The sequence below is a fragment of the Sitophilus oryzae genome, unplaced genomic scaffold (genome assembly GCF_002938485.1).
Source record: "Sitophilus oryzae breed Bouriz unplaced genomic scaffold, Soryzae_2.0 scaffold_1307_pilon_pilon, whole genome shotgun sequence".
Classification (NCBI taxonomy): domain Eukaryota; kingdom Metazoa; phylum Arthropoda; class Insecta; order Coleoptera; family Curculionidae; genus Sitophilus; species Sitophilus oryzae.
The window spans coordinates 1,281,480-1,300,625 of NW_022145957.1; the positions used below are offsets into that span (position 1 = coordinate 1,281,480).

A 19,146-nucleotide genomic window follows, 5' to 3' on the forward strand; every position below is an offset into this window, starting at 1 on the left:
AAAAATTACCCGGCTATGAGACGGAGAGTTCAGGTGTACTTGAGAAACGAAAGACAGTGTTTCTCGGCAGAGTCGTCAGGGAACGACCGTTACGACAGAGACAACCTATCTATCGTTCGTGTCGCACTCGTTATAACCTAAAACCATAACACAACAATAACAAGATATTGTCTGACCGCATGTTCCAGCTATTTATGAATGAGATGCTCAGTTTATATTTTATTTTAAGTCTATGGCCTAAACGCTATGCGCGTCTGGGATGCGCGGTGACAAAATAAACTTGTCTACGAAATGCCCTATTCCACAAGCCCTCTCACTTTAGCTATTAGTGTTCTCTCTGGTTCCAGAAAAACGAAACGTGTCGAAAGTGATTTTTCACGTCACCAAAGGATGAAGCTAAGAAAGTTTCTGTGAGAATGTCTTTATAGATTTTTTCTGTCAACAACCAAAGATAAGTTCAATTACTAAACGATTGGGCTCACTAACCGACAACTTTGGCCCATTTTAAGACACCACGTGTCTGTTACCGTTTCCTAGATCCAAATGGTGAGAGTCGAATTTGAAACACCGCGTAAACAATGCAGCTCTGATATCAGTTTGAACAGAACTAATATGAGTTTTTGGAACAGTGGGCTTCCCTGTGTCTATTTATTTTAATTCATTCTGTATTTATATGTTTTGATATGTTTATCTAAGAACACGAATAACTATTTAAAGAGCTTAGAAAATACCTATATCACAATATCTTCCTGTTTGGTTCTCGCTAAACCTATCAGACCTATATATAGATAATGAAGTACAAAGATAAGGTAGATTAGATAGAGTAATGTTATGATTTCACGTTTTTACTTTATTAGTAATCAAAAGCTAACAACGCCGTCTTGTTTTAATGTTAGGTGAAAACAGTGGCGATTCCAGTACTACAGCGTCGGGCAGTACTTACGGCGAACATGACGGAAGTGAGGGACGGGCAGAGAGCGAAGCTTCGTCCGACATTCACGACAGGAAAGTGATGGAAAGTCTTATCTCAGACGTAGAGAAACAAAAAGTGGAGACGTTTTTCAAAGGATTAAAAACACAGGTAAATTTATCATTAACTCATTATTAATGTAGTGTTCAGAACTACCCAGGGTTCCCACCACCTGTCCCGATTTCGTCGGGACAGTCCCGATTTTGATCCAAAAGTCCCGCGTCCCCACGCAAAGCCCTAATGTCCCGATTTTTATTTGTTTAATAGCCACGTTTTTATTAAACAATAAAATTGTAAAATTTATTATTAAAACTACATGGTTATTAATTTCTCGAATTAAAAAACAGTTCTTTTCCACGAATTAATTAAAATCTTCGAAACTTTACAATTAAAAAAAATATTGATACTCTGTTTAATGAGTTATCGATAATAAGAACTTGCGTAAAGGAAATTTGCCAAAAAGGATATAAAAATTGTAGATAAAAAAATTAAGTATTTTTAAAACCGGAGTAAATTATATATCTTCATTGTTATTTATACCTAATTTTATTAAAAATGACACGGCTCTTATTATTACAGCAACAAAAAAAATAAAAAATATTCATTACAGTTGGGGTGTTGGAACTAATAAAACCAATTGTACAGATTATACAGCTGAAACTTTTGATTTTCTTTAGGTTTTATTCTAGTTGTTTTAGATTTAATTAATTGTTTACTAATTTTGTTTTCAACTTTTTATTTTTTATTTTTACATAATTATTTATAAATTTCTAATTGTTTTTTTAAATTAACGCAAAAAGACATAAAATATTGTTTCAAAATCTAATGGGCACTGTAACGTTTTTAGTTCGTTACATGTCTTTTTTACATATGATATATGATGTCTGGCCTATCATCACCGGATTCCCTCTCGTTCAGGCCGGATAGTTTATTTGACGCGTAATTTTTACGTTCCCTAGTCGCCAACCCTGTTATCGTTCGACACAACCCTGTTACTATTCTGTGGAGGCGCGCGCTGTCAACATCGCTTCTGTCAACTCTCCGTGCTTAACCTCACTTCGTTTTGACCCTCTGTTGTATCCCAGCTTTTAGAAATGGTGATTATTTAAATCTTGCTGTATAATAGGAATCAGCTGATATTTCAAAGCAACAGGGTAGAGTTACGGATGTCCCAACTTGTATTTGTGTTTTGCTGGCACGTTGGCGTCCCTTTTCTTTTGTCCTCCAGAATGTCACATGGAAGAAAGGACATGTTGTTTGTTATTTATTGAGCCCTCAGAAGTATTTCGAGGGTCCAAGGTACGGACTATTTCCAAGGTACGGACTGTGTCCAAGATACGGACTGTGTCCAAGGTACGGACTATTTCCAAGGTACGGACTGTGTCCAAGGTACGGACTATTTCCAAGATGTCCTGTGGACGAGTGTCCCCAGTAAGAACGATTTTTTCTTACATCTAAGTGCCACAGCGTGGATGTAGCTTGAGTCCCATGCTGCTTCACTCCCATTTCTAAGCCTAGTCAGTAGCTACGGCTGTAGTGATTCACGGTGTCCTCAATCTGGCCCCTTTTGTTGTTTTGACCAACAGGATCGCCGACAGACAGTACAGAGATGCTAGACCACCTCACGCTGCTACTGTTTGAAGCAAGGTTACATAAAAGAACAGCTAAGTGTATATTTAAGTTATAGTTTTACATTTAACATTTAAAACATTTACAGTCTTAAATCATAACGTACATCTTAAGTAATATCGTACAGACTATGTTCAGTGGTTAGATTGTTAAGAACATTCATGTCGATATAATCTTTAAAATATAATTTAGATCTTAAGTTTCATTGCATTACGTCTTGTAATGGTATTACTTTTATAGATATTATTGCACTATTTTAATAGATGGATAATCAAACATAGATTCTAGAATCTACAGGTTGTAACATCTTCGATTTATCCTCATATGGAATATATCAAATTAATTAAAGTAATGCTACATTTCATATTTTCTCTTAAACTTTACATGTCCTGTATTTTATCGTAGTTGTTTTCATTGATATTTGGTACGACTCTTACCACCACTTTCTTTGACATATAACGACTATATATTTACTAGAACTCTACAATGTCATGTATCAGCAAAGAACGTCATGAATAAATATAGTCATTAGTTTTAAGCATTATACAACTGTGTTTTTTTTTCTCTGTACATGCCTGGCGCCCAATATCTATATATCTTTTGTTGATTATTACTGATTAATTTTCTCTCTAGTGAGATACCTTATTCACGACTGCTCTCCGATGAAAAGCTGCCGTTCGCAGTGGTAGTGGTTTAAAAAACGCTACAGCACATAAAACTAAAATGTTATATTTAAGAAAACAGGTTGCACCAGTATACTGTCCCGATTTTTCAAAATACAAAAGGTGGCAACCTTGGAACTGCCTTCCTGATTTTTTTGCTTATGGTTCCTTAAAAGTAGGGACTGCAATGTTCCAACCAAAATTGAAACTGCGGATGTGATTTATAAATCGCTGCAACTATAACAGCAATTATTGCGATTTTGATATTTTTAAATTGGTACGCTCTAAAGATAATATACCGGGTTGTGCGTTGCGCATCGGCATCAGGCAAGTTGTGTATTTACAATCCCATACAAATTTTAAACCAACCAAATATTGGCTCCCTTTCCAAGTAGCATATTTGGACAAATTTTAGGTAATGTTTAATAAACGTGTCTGTTTCTTGACACGAAATGGAAACGGTATACTAGCCGTTTCCTGATATGTTTCGATACGAAATTAAAACTTTAGAGGAAATGTTTCGAAATATTTTCTGCAATTTGTGTTCAAGATGTTCTCGTTTTCAGCAGCCACTGTTTAAACTAAAATAGTCTATGTCTGTGTGTGGATTTCAAAATGAAAACAATGTAAACTTCCGCCAAATAATTTATAAAGTAACGTGAATATTTGGATGAAAATTGGTGTCTGGGAGTTTTTTGACATGAGAAATTTGTTTTTGAAGTCAATATGACTCCTACTTGTGGAGGGCGCCACCTACATATTTTAACTGGTTTGAAGTATAATAAATTTTCGTCCGTACCTGTATAGAACTACTGAGCAAAAAAATATACATTTACGACTTTTTTGACATTTATGACTTTGTAGATATACATAAGAAAGGTCTTTTGGTCTCGAAATATTTAAATCAAAATTATCAATACCTATCATCATTGACATAAATTAAACATGTTGACTAAATAGTTATTAAACTGGAATACTGGAATCATAAATTTGAAATGTTTTTGTGTCAAAAGTTCACCAGATACTGTTTTATTATCATTTTTTTTTCGCAGAAATATTTTGATTTATTTAAAAAAATAAAAATTTCTCAAATTTATTATTTCAGTCAAATGAATAAAAAAAATAACTATCTACTCAGCGTGTTTATTTTTTGTCAGTAATGACATGTATTGAATATAAAAAATTGAAATAACATAAAAATAAAATAAAATAATAATTAATATAAATAATTAATTATTCTAAATATCTTGAGAACGGTTGCTTGTAGCGATTTTTACCAAGAGACGCTTTTTGTGTAAAAAGTCCCGGAATTGTATATTTTTTCACTCAGTAGTTTTATACAGGTACGGACGAAAAGTTATTACTCTTCAAAACAGTTAAAACACATGTAGGTGGTGCCCCCTACAAATAGGAGTTATATTGATATCAAAATCAAATTTCTCATATCAAAAAACTCCCAGAGACCAATTTTCATCCAAATATTGACGTTACTTCATAAATTATTTGGAAAAATCCAAACAAAAATGAAACTTCTACATTCTACACCCTGTATCTCCAAAACTACGGATTTTAGGACATACATTTATACAAACATTTTTACTTATTTTTATTTGCAGACTACGCTGTCGAAGTTTCCGGAATACAATTCGGAGCACCCTATATATCTACTTTAACCAATCAGTTCTATAAGTATGTCACAATAAGATAGCAGTATACTTACTAGAATTAAACAATCGCTTTTCTTTAGGAGGAATTCAGATTTTCACGCATAATGTAACGGTTTTCCGTTCCCATCAGATCTACTATTGTTTTATAGTTGTATACCTGCTTCCATATTCAACTGGAAACATATTATTTTCAAACTGAACTAATTTCAATGGAACTAGGTAGAATTACCACTATTAAACATAATTCTCACAAGATATAATTTGAAGACGGTCATTTTAAATAACGTTAGTTAATGATAATGAAAAAGAGAAATGTAAAAAAATGTTTCCTACAAATTGTACAAGGTGTCCCAATATTAAGGGAACATAGAACTACTATTGCGTATTTTTGGAATACAACACAAACACAATAGGCCTTACAGGTCGCAGTATTTCCGACAGAGGACGGCTCCTTGTTATTAGAAAAAGCATAATATATCCATTCTATTTAAAATACAGTTTACAACACAATTTTATTCAAAGCATAATATATCCATTCTATTTAAAATACAGCGTGAGTTTCCTACGATGTTCTCTATGGGTATCTCGGAAACTACTGAAGATAGAGAGTCGGTTAAATGAGGATAGAATTGCAGTTTTGTGGGGTCATAAACATGCGCCTTCCAGATTTTTGAAAAAATTCATGGGTTACTAGATATTTCGAAAAAGAAACAAATTTCGCCTATTTCAAAAATTGTCCCTAATTCCATTATAATCTATTTTAGACAAAAAGTTTTCAGATAAAAGTTGTAGATAATCACATCCTTAATGAGATTGCGTTTTCCGTTTTTTTTTCTAAAGCCTGCCATTTTTGACATATGACACAAACATATGTTTTTCTTAAATGGAAACCATAGTTGGCCATGACTTCATAAAAAGCGCCATTTTTAAACAATTTCACTTAGTTAGCCATGGGAACAAGTTCAATCGTCTTTGCTCTCAGTAATGTGAAACTGACACATCCAAACTTTGTAAATTAAAATAAACAAAAATTGTAAATATGAATTTTTCAAATGAAGAAAAGCGGGTAGGATTATTGGTTCAACTTTTCTTGGCCATACTTTTTCGAGGATACGTTGACCGATGAACGGTACTTACGTTTTAAATTATGACACTCCCCCTCATAATGAAAGAAATGTTAAAAAATATTTTTATATCATAATTATACAAACTCAGCGAAAGGAAGAGGTGGTCCAATTGCATAGGCCTCCTCGATCACCTGACCTATCTATTTTAGTTTTTTTTAATTCGGTATGGTTAACATCAAGGTTTACAAAAGATCTTATGAATTAAGAGAGGCACACGGAGAGGCGCACAGTGGGGTATTTGACACTGATAGTTGATCGAATTTTTTTTATGTAGACCTTATATAAATTATTGTTATTTTCAATTAAAGAGAAAATAATATGAACAAAATAAAGGATAATTCATCGATTCTAAAAAAAGAAAGAAAAATCACTGTTCCAGTGTTTCCACGGTCAGTGCCAGTAGTAATATCGCAACTACTACTACGAATGCTACGACTGATCCGCGAGCGATGCCCATACCACTAAAGTCGCTACTAATGCCAAATTGTGCTATACTGCTAATGGCACTAATGCGATCGCTTTGTACACAACAATGCCCCATTGCGGTTTACACCTCGCATTAGTATATCACTGATTGGCAAATTAGAGGAAACCAAGAATGTTTTTCTCATTTTATCAGCAAAATCGCAAAAAGTCGCAGTATTTTATTTTACTGTATGAAAGCCCAATGTTTACTAAGTAAAACGTATATAGACAATATGCTGAATTCTTCGAAATGCGCAACTAAATCTCTAAGTATAATAAAAATGTCACAAATTTAATCAAATTTTCTGAACGCCTAACTTTTAGTTGCAAAAAAAATCGTTAGTATAGAGAATATCAAAATAAATAATACGTTTTTGTAGAATACATACCTGCAGCTTGCTAAGCCATTTTCAATCATAACGATAATATAAACGTAAAAAGAGCACAAGAACAACAACAATTTATAATTTTAAACATAAAATTTAGCCATTTAAATCTTATCTGTGAGAAGTAACAACTTTGACGTTTCGTTGAAACAAATGAATGCAACTAAACACACCCATAGCAACGCCATTCATGGCAGAGATGATTTAACTTATCATTTATCTTTTTTTGGGAAATTTTAAACACATTTGCTTTTTCGAATTTCGATCACCTTTTTCATGCTAATACCCCACCGTGAGGCGGTACGGGAGAAGTTTATTAAAGTCAACCGGCCGTTCTGTGGGAAAAGCTTGTAATTTATTAAGAACCGTTTATTAAAATATTATGTCTTATAATATTCTAACTTATAACTTATAAATAAAAGTTATAAATCACAACAGAATGAGAATACCATTAAGTGAAATTAGTCAAGAAAGATAAGAATTAGCTATAACTCAGTAATTTTTTGAAACAAAAAACATATTATAGCTGAAAAGCTTAAAAAATTGCGCTTTTTATGAAGTCATGGCCAACTATGGTTTCCATTAAAAAAAACATATGTTTGTGTCATATGTCAAAAATGACAGACTTTAGAAAAAAAGGAAAACACAATCTCATTAAAGATGTGATTATCTACAAATTTTATCTGAAAACTTTTTATCTAAAATAGATTTTAATGGAATTAGGGACAATTTTTGAAATAGCCGAAATTTGTTTTTTTCGAAATATGTAGTAACCCATGAACTTTTTCAAAAATCTGAAAAGCGCATGTTTATGACCCCACAAGACTGCAATTCTTTCTCCATTTAACCGACTCTCTACCTCCAGTAGTTTCCGAAATACCCATAGAGATTTCTTGATTAGATTTCATCGTAGGAAACTCACCCTGTATATTTCATATCAATTAAACTTTTAGTTACGTAATCGGGGGTGCGATTTTTAAATTCATTGTTGCCAACCATGGACATATTCGGCCTGACAAACTGGTATTTAAATTTCGCGCTGGAGATTCAGGTGGTAGCTCTGCTGTAAAAAGTGTTAAGTTGCCACATTTAGTTGTTTATTTCCTGAGATTGTCATTCGTTTTGACATTTTAGTTTTGTATTACATAACTAGTGTTGTGATACTTTAAGCCTGAAAATGTTTGCAATCAAACATTGTTCTTTTTAGAACTTCTTTTAGTGCGAAGTGTACAAGATAGCTTAATAGCCGTAAAAAACTAATTGCAACTTTATTAGAATGGTTCGAACGGGAAGCGGTAGTAATAGCACTTTATGTCCCGTAAGCGTATTTCCATAATATACCATGTAGAGAGCATAGCGTCTCTAAGCCCCGCCCTCAAGCTTAGTTCAGCAGTGAAGATGTCCCTAACGCGATAGGTCTGTCAACAAAATTTAGTCTTCTAACGCAAATTATAAATTTGTGCATATTGAAAGACCGTACAAAGTTTGAAAACAAATACTCATATACTTTTCGAGTTATTCGTAATTCAATTTGGATCATTGCGTCGAGGCGGGAAAACGCTGCCAGAAGAGCTACCGTGGGTGTGACGTCACATGCTCGCTAATCGCGCGTAGCGCCTTACCATAGTGTGCGAACACAGTGCAAGCAGGTTTCCCGCTTTCCGGTAGTCGGCCCCAATCTGGGTACCTATTCTTGACATCGTTCGCAACTTTGCGTATACGCATCACGTGTATTGTTATAAACATTCAGTATCCCAGAAATAAGTGCAAGTATTTTAAAGGGTGGTAGATCTCGATAAAAGAAACATATTTTCTCTTTATTGTTTTTCAAATAAGTCCAAAATAACGGAGTTATTTTACTTTGAAAATTTCCAAAAAAAATGATTTTTTGCTAAAATTTTGAGAACCTTCTTCTTCATGTGCCTTCTCCTATCAATTGGAATTCCTCCCTGTCTTGAGCCAAACGGATAATTGCACTGGTCTCTCCTATATTAAACCACTGGCGCTGTTTAAGAACCACTGGATCTTTTCTGGATTTTCTTTCTTGTAAATTTAATCTACTACCTATGTTGCCATATTATTAAGAAATTATGTTTTTAAATAAAAACTAAAAAAATCAAAATTTTTTCAAAAATTCCGATTTTTAAAAAAATTATTTGAAAAACCTCATAGGCGTGTTTCTGGGGTTGAACTATACTACCAATTAAGTTAAAATACTTGCCCGTATTTCTGGGACACCCTGTATATGGTTAGATAGTAGCGCCGCGCCGGCTCGCGCTTATAACCTTGAAAAATTAAAGCGTGTTATCAAATCGGCTAGTTCACAGTGAAAGCAGGTAGGCGCCGTCAACAAGCGTTCATCGGCGTTCTCGCTTTTACCGGAACGAAAATTTATTTATTTCTGCTTTTGCACGCGCCGACGCGCGACGGCGCACAGAGGGTAATAAGAACTAAAAAAGTTGGCCAAAATTATGTTTTATGATTTTTGCTTTTTTGCTAGTAATATTAATTATTAGAGGAGGGGTGCTAATATGGAACCCCATTTTGTTTTTCCTACACAATATTTTTCCTACTCTGAAACTCTTTCCACCGATCAAATAGGGCCATTCTGTACAAAACCAAGCAATTGGACGAGGATGCTAGAACAAAGAAAGTAATTTGTATATTATAGACGATATTTGAGCGAGGATGGGTGTTATAGGGTAAGGACTAATTCCTTTAAGAATCTATTTAAATCAATGTTTTTTGGCAGTGGCAAATATTGGCAAGATTTTGTACATATTCTAAAGCTGGAGACTTTAAAGCATTGAACGGATAGTAATTTCCATGCGGAATATTGCCGAATAATCTTACACCTCTTATAAAAATGCCTCCTGATTTTTTAAATATAAAACATTATAAAGGAATAGAATAGAAGGAAACATTTCAAAATAAAAAATATGGCATAAAACAGGACTTGCCAGCTGGCTCTGTATCCGACAGTTATTATAAACAATTTGCAAAAAGCACTACAAACAATTTCACTATTTTATACTTAGAAATATTCAGAATACACTCCAAGATAATTCATACTTATAATTGAAATATATTATTTATTTGATAGTCAACTTACGACTTAAAAAAGCTAATAAACGCGCTTACATTTAGTATTTATAGATTTGTATTCAGTTAAGATAAAAAATGAAAATAAAAATATTTCACTTTTGGCCAGGTTTATAGACCAAATACCCCTATGTGCGGCGCCGGCGCGGTGGGCGCGGCGTTTGAATATGGTTAGGTTAGGTTAGTTAATCAGGTAAATTTCCTCTTAATTAACTACTTCCGAACCCTGCTCGGATCTCCAAAAAAGCCATATAACAATTCACGGCATATACGCAAAGTTACGCATCACGTGTATTGTTATATGGCTTTTTCGGAGATGCGAGATGTGAGCGATATTTGAAGATGCGAGCGGTCAAGAATAGGTCCCCAGAGACGGCGCTGGTTGCCGGAAAGCAGAAACCTGCCTCCACTATGTTCGTACCCTAGACATAACAGACGGATCCGTTGCGTCGTTTTCTTATATCCCTGTCTAGATTTAATTAGATTAGTTACATAGATGTAGTCAAGTTTTATCGGTACTACAAGTTACGCCACTGTATTCAGAATTATTTGTACCGATTCTGTTTTACGCTTAGTCATAAACGACCCTTCAATTATTATTAGTCGATGGAAAGTATTTTATAAAATTATATAGCCTTTGTTCAGATACGTTTGTATTTTACGCAGACAAAGGATCTACTAGGTACAGTTTTAACACTTAATCACACTTTTTAATTCAATCCAGTTCCAAGATGTCGCTTTTTACTCTACTTTTTACCTCTCTAAGTTCCAGACAGTTCAGAGTCGGCAATTTTTATATCAAATTTTACTTTTAAAACTAATTGTTTCAGTTTTCCTTATATATTAAATAAAGTATTTAATTAAGAGCAATAAAGTGTGTGAAAAAACAATCAACATAAGCAAAGCGACAATTTTGATCCTCAACATTGACATTAGAGGTCTACTAGAGCTTGTCGGACGGTAATACTGATAGTTCCTGATATGTTAATATTTGATCTGTTTAGTGTGTTTAGCAATTTTTATTAGGTCGGTTGTGAGTGCGTACTGAGTTAAGATGGTGGGTAGAAAATGGTGTTGTGTGCCTGGATGCGTAAGCACATCGATTAAGACTCCAACTAAAGTATTTGTAAGCGTTCCAAAGGAAATAACAATAAGAAAAAAATGGTTCGCGGCAGTCGGACGAGATATTAAAGACGTTTCTTCAGCATCGACTATTTAGGGGAAATGTGCCCTTGATAAACCCCGTAAGGAAATTCCATTATAACTTTTTGGTTTTTGTAGTTATTAGATTTATTTTTTTGAAAATCGATTATTTATTTCCAAATTTAATATATATGAGGTGAATTTGCTACTAAATAATTTCGTATTAAATAAAATAATCATAATAATAAAACATAGTCGAGGGTCTATCATTGGCACCTATGTACCTATGTCGGTCCCCTATAAAAACAACAGATAACGCCTATCAAAAGTTTTATTTTAAACAAAATATTTTTCTATAATAAAAATGGAATAAACTAACCTAAAGCAGACAACAAAAATAGTTTAAAAGTTAAGAAAAAAACAAAATTAACATTAGTTTAACAAACGCAAGACAAATAATTAAGATTAGGAGCATAATTCGCAAATAAACGTTTTACATCGGTAGCTTACACTAGCACATAAATTGTGGCACCAGGACTGACAAAGCTGGCATTTAATCCACTTCTCTCTTCCACGTGATTGAGAGAATAACTCATTGCAATATAGACAACTAGCATCGGATTCATCTTTTTCGCGTCCTAAAAATTCTTCTAAGATGGTTTCATCTTCATCAGAGCTGTCGTCATTATTTGCAATGACAAGTTTTCGTTTTACTGCCCTGCCCTGTTGTTTTCTTAACTTTATTTCCTTCTCAATTACTTTATCTTTAAGTTCAGAAATTTCTGGGTTGAATTTAAATGGCCAGTTTTTCGCCTTCTCTTGCTTCCTTTATCAGCACCAATGGCTATTGCTTGTGGTGGGGGCAAAATTTCTTTTACCGAGATGTCGAGAACTGATGATGAAGACAAGTTATGACAAGATGTACTTGGTTGGTCTTGAATGTCTAATTCCATTTGGTTTTCGTTGATATCGCCTCGAGTTTCGGACATCTGCTTATCTGTTGCTAGAGCTGGTGCAAGCTGCCAGTCCTCAAAAACATGGGGGTTAAAAGGATGGATGCCCGTCTTCTTGAACGAATTTATCGCATTTGATGGGACTGCACTTTTTAAATGGGCTTGGTTTAGAAGACCTGCTATTTTGAATTGGGTTACTGCTTTTCCCGGGTTTTGACGCAGCCATAACTGGATTTCTTGATCAAAGTAGGTATGAAGTGGACGAAAAAATCCAACATCCAAAGGTTGAACGTGATGAGAACAGTGTGCAGGAAAACAAAACACAATAACACCATTTTCTTTTGCAATTTGTAGAGATTCAAGACTTTTATGACTACTGTGACCATCAAGAAGTAAAAGAGTTTTATTCTCATTAGACGCTTTCGTATATCTTACGAAATGCTTTAGCCATTTACAAAAAATTTCACTGGTCATCCAACCTTTTTCTTGCGTAAAAGCTATGCTACCAGCGGGAGCACCGTTCATTAGTTCCTCATTCATCCTTTGACGAGGATAAATAAGAGCAGGAACGATGTAAGTGCCTATGGCATTCATTGCGCATACTACAGTTACATGCTGTCCACGCTCGGCACTACTAAGAGCACCCACTTGCTTCCGACCTTTTGCAGCGTAAATTTTTTGTCATTTTTTTTTGCACCGTAGTCAAACCTGATTCATCCATATTGTATATATTTTCGGGCAAAAAGTTGTACTGCTCCAGAATATTGGATAGTGCGTTAAAATAGGCTTCTATATTAGGTTTGTTAAATGCCTGGGCTCTAGCTAATGACGTACTTTCTGGGCTTCTCAAAGATATTTGTGGATTGCGTTTTAGGAATCCCCTAACCCACTTCCAACCTGCCAGTTTAACTTCCCGATTGAAACAATGTTTTATTTTATTTTTTTCGGCTACTTCAAATACCATCCGCCGTAAATCTTTGGAAGTTAGTCCAAAAAATCTTGTCTCCATTTCGATTATATGACCTGCAATCTCGTCTTCTATGGCTTTGGAGAAAGTGGCCTTTCGCCCTCCTAAATAACCCTTGGAGCTGTCTTGTTTCTCTAAGCCTCTTCGCAATGTTGTCTTGGGAACATTAAAGGTCTTTGCAGCTAATTTATAGCCCATATTTTGGCTTTGTACGTTAATAATAGCCCGTCGCATGTCCTCCTCATTCCACTGTTGCCGTTTGTTAGATGCCATGTCTATAAAGCAAAAGAAATAACTTAAAAATATAAAAAATGCATTGCCTATGATGGCCCTATGATTTTCCTATGATGGACCCTGGTTCATCATAGGAAACAGCTAAGGGATCCATCATAGGCCATTTTGAATACGCCATTTAAAAATCCCAAGTTTTTAAAATATTGGACATAACCCTAATTTGTGCTCGGCACTTATTACACAACACTTCTTTTAACCTACCGCAACAACAGCAGATTCTAGCTGTGCGTAAAAAAAAGTTACTTGACATCATATCATGCTACTTTGTTACATCAATACTTACCAGTAATAAGTTTATTTTTTAATTTCACAAAAACAGCTTGTATTTGCGTAAGCACATGTAAACAACTAATTTTAAACTTTAACCAGTCTACCCTAGGTGGCCACAGTTCGTTATCCGCGGTAAATTTGAAAATATAGCTAGTGGTTCATCATAGGCGGGGGTCCATCACGGGCACATTTTCCCTACTGTTGCGTGGACCACTTTAATGTAAGTTTGTGTGGACTTGTGTTGCGGCATAAAATAGTATATTGTTTTGCTAGGAGTAAAAATGATACTTTTTGCGGCGAGGCTGTAGTTTTAGGTTTAACACCACTGGATTCAACTTGGTTCTAATCAGTATTCATCGCGAGAAAGTCGAATACCATATTGACATCTACTTGCGGTAAATTATGTGAATCTCCTTTCTGGAAACCCTCCTCCGTATTTAGCAACATAAACAACTTCTTTTACGGTATTCAACAACAAAAAAAATTGGCGCCCGGAGGCACGTATAGCCGCCCATACTAAAATATGTTAATATCTCGAAAACTGCGACTTTGACTGATTTTGATGTTATTACAAATTTTGTTGCAAATATTATTCCTAATCTTAATTTGAAAACCGCGTTTCGCGATTTTCAAATTACGATTTGAAAAAAATACACGATTTTTTTTAATTTTTATCCCCCTCCCATACCCCCATACCAACCCCCCACCCCCACCAAAAACTAATAGCCAGATTCTCGGGTGCCACAGTATTTTTGTGCCAAATTTGGTTAAAATCGGTTCAGCGGTTTTTGAGTTATCGTGTTACAGACGGACAGACAGACACCATGAAAATATTTTGTATTTAGGTCATTTATGACCCAGGTAACTCATTTTGAGTGAAATTAAAAAAACTTTTTTTTTGCCGATCCTAATAGCCTACCATACCTATTGGTATGGTCGGCTGATAATAATGTAACTGCTGAAAATGTCGACGGTACTTCAATACCGTTTTTGTATAGGGAGTGTCACAGTCAAACTGAATGACGGTCTTGCCGTCGCAAGCGGAGCAGCGTGCGGCAGGCATGTGACGTCAGGCCAATGAGAGCGCGTTTATTTAATTTGAACGGAGCGCATAACTTCAAGAGTCTCTCTTGTCAAAGGAGTTTATTTTTTTGAAAAAAAAAAGTTATTTAATTGGTATTATAATACTAAAACATTAATTTTTTACCACTTTTAGTGCAAATTTTTTTTTAGTGAACAGATCTATTGGGAAATGCGCCAAAATCGGGTATAGTTCGAAGTCGCATTACTGGCGTAACTTTTGATAGAATAAACAGAAATATTCATTTATGTAAACCTAGTATGTATCTCTTCTTTATCATTAGATTAAAAACATGGCTACAAACAATGAAAAAAAACATTTATTTATTAAATAATGTATATCATATTAATTTCTTTAAAATATCAGACACTTAAAAAAATAAACATCGCTATTTCTTGTAAGACTGCAATATTTAGCATGCCCTTTGGCATTTTGGGGTATTTTCGGTAATATATTTGCTCAAGCACCATATTTTCTTTAGTAAGTACCCTTAAGAGGGTGAGTTTTGTTGATGTAAATAATGACTGTTTATATATCTATAATTAATTTATTTTTGTTTTCTAAAATATTTTGATTAAAAGAAAATATATAAAAGTGGGCAAGCTTAATCACGTGACTAAAAGTTTATTGGGTATAAACTGTAATATAATTATTGTAGTAATTAGATTATATTTAAATCAATCCTGTATAATTCTTCGGAAAAGACGTTCCCATTGCAGACAGTGTCAGCCTCAATATGATTAATGTACATAAGCAATGTAATGTAAATTTTCCCAGACATGAATTAAAATGCGAAACACAATTTCTAAACAAACTCAGTTTTCAAATAAACTCGATTTATACGTATCTTCGTGAAAATATGATGCTCGTTTCAGCAAATAATATTAACCTAATTCTAAATTTCTTATAACAGCGGTTTTTTATTTCACCAATTTAGTGTTTTTTAATCAAATTTGGACCCTTAACCTTACTTTTAATATATTAATACATAGAAAATAATTTATACTAAAATGGATGCATATTTAAGAAAATGGTTCAATGATAAAATCATTTACTAATCTCATAGTTCTCTGTTAAAAAAATATTAATATCAATAATCTATAAAATTTGGTAACCTCTGTCTATTAGGGAAAATTTTGACAGTTATACAAAAAATTACCTAAAAATACACTTTCCTTGTATTGTTGACATCAAACACGGGTGATTGCTGCCAACGCTGACACCGGTGTTGTTATTAGCAGCTACAGCTAATGTAATTACACCAGTTATGTAATTATACTGTCAAAAATGTTGTTGATTTGTTGGGGATTTAAATTTTTGTAGTAACTTAAACAACTTTTGCTAAATGATATATATTTAAACTAGCTTAACCTAGCTTTAAGTTTTTTTTATGTGGCATTAAAAAATATATACCGGTTGCGTCTCAAAAGTGACTCACCCCTATAACTTTTTTTATTTTTTTACATAAATAAAAAAAAATAAATAATAATATTTACCCAAATTCAATATACCATTTATTGAACCTCTGGGTATACACAGGGTGGAAAATCTTTGTTATTTACCCAACTTTCAATATACCGGGTACTTGCCGGTATATTAAAGCGTTAAGCGTGGCCGGTTCTGCTAGTTAGATACAAAAAAAATAAATAAGGCAAGCTCTAATATGTGTAGTTAATCTGAGTTCAATTACCGCAATACAATAAAAATTACATTAAAATAAATAAATGTACCTATCTATACATTTATTTATCATAATGTAGAAGAGATAGCTTTAAACTGTTCCTTATCACATGAGAACTAAAAAGTAAAAGAAGTGTTTAATTATTTCTTTTATATATGTATAGTTTAGCTGAGAACAAGAGTACCTCTTATCTTATCTTATTTGTTATTCAAAAGTAAACATACATATGCTGGAAAGCACAGGAAAAAGTTGGGTAAATATCGTAAAAAATAAAACATTCAACAAAAATCCCCACATACAGCGAACAAATTATGTCGACTGGATTTTGGAATTTCCTCGGTGTTGATGACATCGGACACCTTCAAAGCTTACACGATTGATTTTAACTTACATAAAAAGCTGAAAGAAATCTCTGGTGTACAGAAGAGAAAATTGGTATCCGTACTGCACAACGCTAGTGGACAAGAAGACCGATGTGATAAGTGGCAACGACACATACAACAACTATTTGATGACGACACTCGGGAAGCTCCAGAGATGCTATTGGCAGATTATGAAACAGAATGTGGTCCAAGTGTACAAAAAAACCTCGAAAAAAACAAACAAGACTCCCGGTCCAGACGAAACACCGACGGAACTAATAAAACTTCTCGACAACGACAGTATATCTGTCTTGACAGCATTCTTTAACCAGGTTAACCAAAATGGAAAATTACCTGGCGACTGGCAGATATCGATATTTATTGCTTTACCCAAGGATACTAAAGCGAGTACTTCAGGCTTATTAGTCTGATGAGCCACATGTTCAAAATACTTTTAAAAATAATCATCAACCGAATATATGCTAAATGTGAACAGAACATCGGAAAAGAGCAGTTTGGATTTCGTAGCGGACTAGGCACACGTGAAGTCCTGTTGCAAAAGTACTGCGAATTTCGCAAGAACATCTATGTGTGCTTCATCGACTTTGAAAAAGCATTTGATCGAGTCAAACATACAGAGCTCTTTCGGCATCTGAAATTGCATAACGTAGACAACTATAACATGCGCTTTTTAGTAAACTTATACTACGATCAAACTGATGATGTTAAGGTCGATGAAGGAACTGCAAATGTCATCCCAGTAAAACGAGGAGTAAGACAGGGGTGTGTTTTGTCACCGTTATTATTCAACTTGTATTCGGAGAACATTTTTAACGAGGTTTTATCCGGCAGAATAGAAGGCGTTAAAATTGGAAACGAGATCATAAATAACGTAAGTTACGCAAACGACACCGCTATTGTAGCAAAAAGCATGTAAGGCTTGCAAACGCTACTAGATAGAGGGTATATAAAGCTAATTGCAAATGGGGTAGTAATATAAATATCAAGAAGACGAAATGGATGTTTGTGGGTAAAATACTTAATATATCCAATCCCGATAAAAATCAGCGGACACGATATTGAACATGTATTACTTACTTTGAACAGTCATGGTCATAAAGAAGAATTAAAAACTAACTAAAACTCGGAAATACGCTGCTGAATAGCCATTATTGATGCTGATGCGACGGGAAAATTCTTCTTTTTAGTTTTCTTTAGTTTGACACCCATGCAACATTTTATCAATAATTATCTACAATATACAGTAGGATTACTTAGACACAATAAAATGTTTCTTCTCCTCCTGGCCATATTTCAGAAGAAGTAGAAACATTTTATTCGACCTAAGGAATCCTACTGTATATTGTAGATAATTATTGAAAAAATAGTTAACTAACACAAATGATTGCCCACCCAAAACTCAAATATTTAATGATATTAATTATATTATTATTCGATTATTAGAATAGGACAAAAATGGGTATATTGAAAATTTATGTTAAAATCCAATTAATGACAAATTTTTGGCAAAAACTGTATAAACTGTCTTAATACTTTCTGTTTCCAGAAAAAAATTCAATAGCTAAACCATGACTAAACATTGTGGGTCAACCTATACAGGGTGGTCCGAACTGTATTCCTGAAACTTCGGCAGCATATTCTGCAGATAAAAATAAGTAAAAAAGTTCGTATAAATGTATATCCAGAAATGCTTAGTTTCGGAGATACAGAGTGTAGAAGTTTCATTTTTATTTCGATTTTTTCCAAATAATTTCTGAAGTAACGTCAATATTTGCATGAAAATTGGTGTCTGGGTCAGTTTTTTGACATGAGAAATTTGATTTTGATGTCAATATGACTCCGATATTCAGGGTGCGCCACCTATATGTGTTTTAACTGTTTTGAAGAGTAATAACTTTTCGCCCGTACCTGTATAAAACGACTGTGTCAAAAAATATATAGTTTCGGCACTTTTTACGTAAAAAAATGTCTCTAAAATGTGTGAAAATTGCTACGATCAACCGTTCTCAAGGTATTTCGAATTTATGTCAATTATGATACGTATTGATAAGTTCGATTCCAAATATCTCAAGAACCATTACTCGTAGCAATTTTTACTAAGAGACCTTTTACGTAAAAAATGTCGCCAATGTATATTTTTTACTCAACAGTTTTATACAGGTACGGACAAAAAGTTATTGCTCTTCAAAACAGTTAAAACACACGTAGGTGGCGCTCCCTAAAAATAGAAGTCATATTGACCTCAAAATCAAATTTCCCATATAAAAAAACTTCCAGACACCAATTTTCATCCATATATTGACGTTACTTGAAAAATTATTTGGAAAAAATCAAAATAAAAATGAAACTTCTATACCCTGTATATC

The 19,146-nt window shown here is 33.9% G+C and overlaps 1 protein-coding gene across 1 annotated transcript in view; it reads left to right on the plus strand.

Annotated features, from left to right (window-relative positions):
* The window catches only part of LOC115874912, a 181,296-nt gene that overhangs the window by 130,431 nt on the left and 31,719 nt on the right, over positions 1-19,146 (plus strand). The window contains exon 4 of the mRNA XM_030890208.1: positions 897-1,081. Within this exon, the coding sequence (XP_030746068.1) occupies positions 897-1,081 (185 nt within the window). The remainder of the gene's footprint in view (positions 1-896; positions 1,082-19,146) is intronic.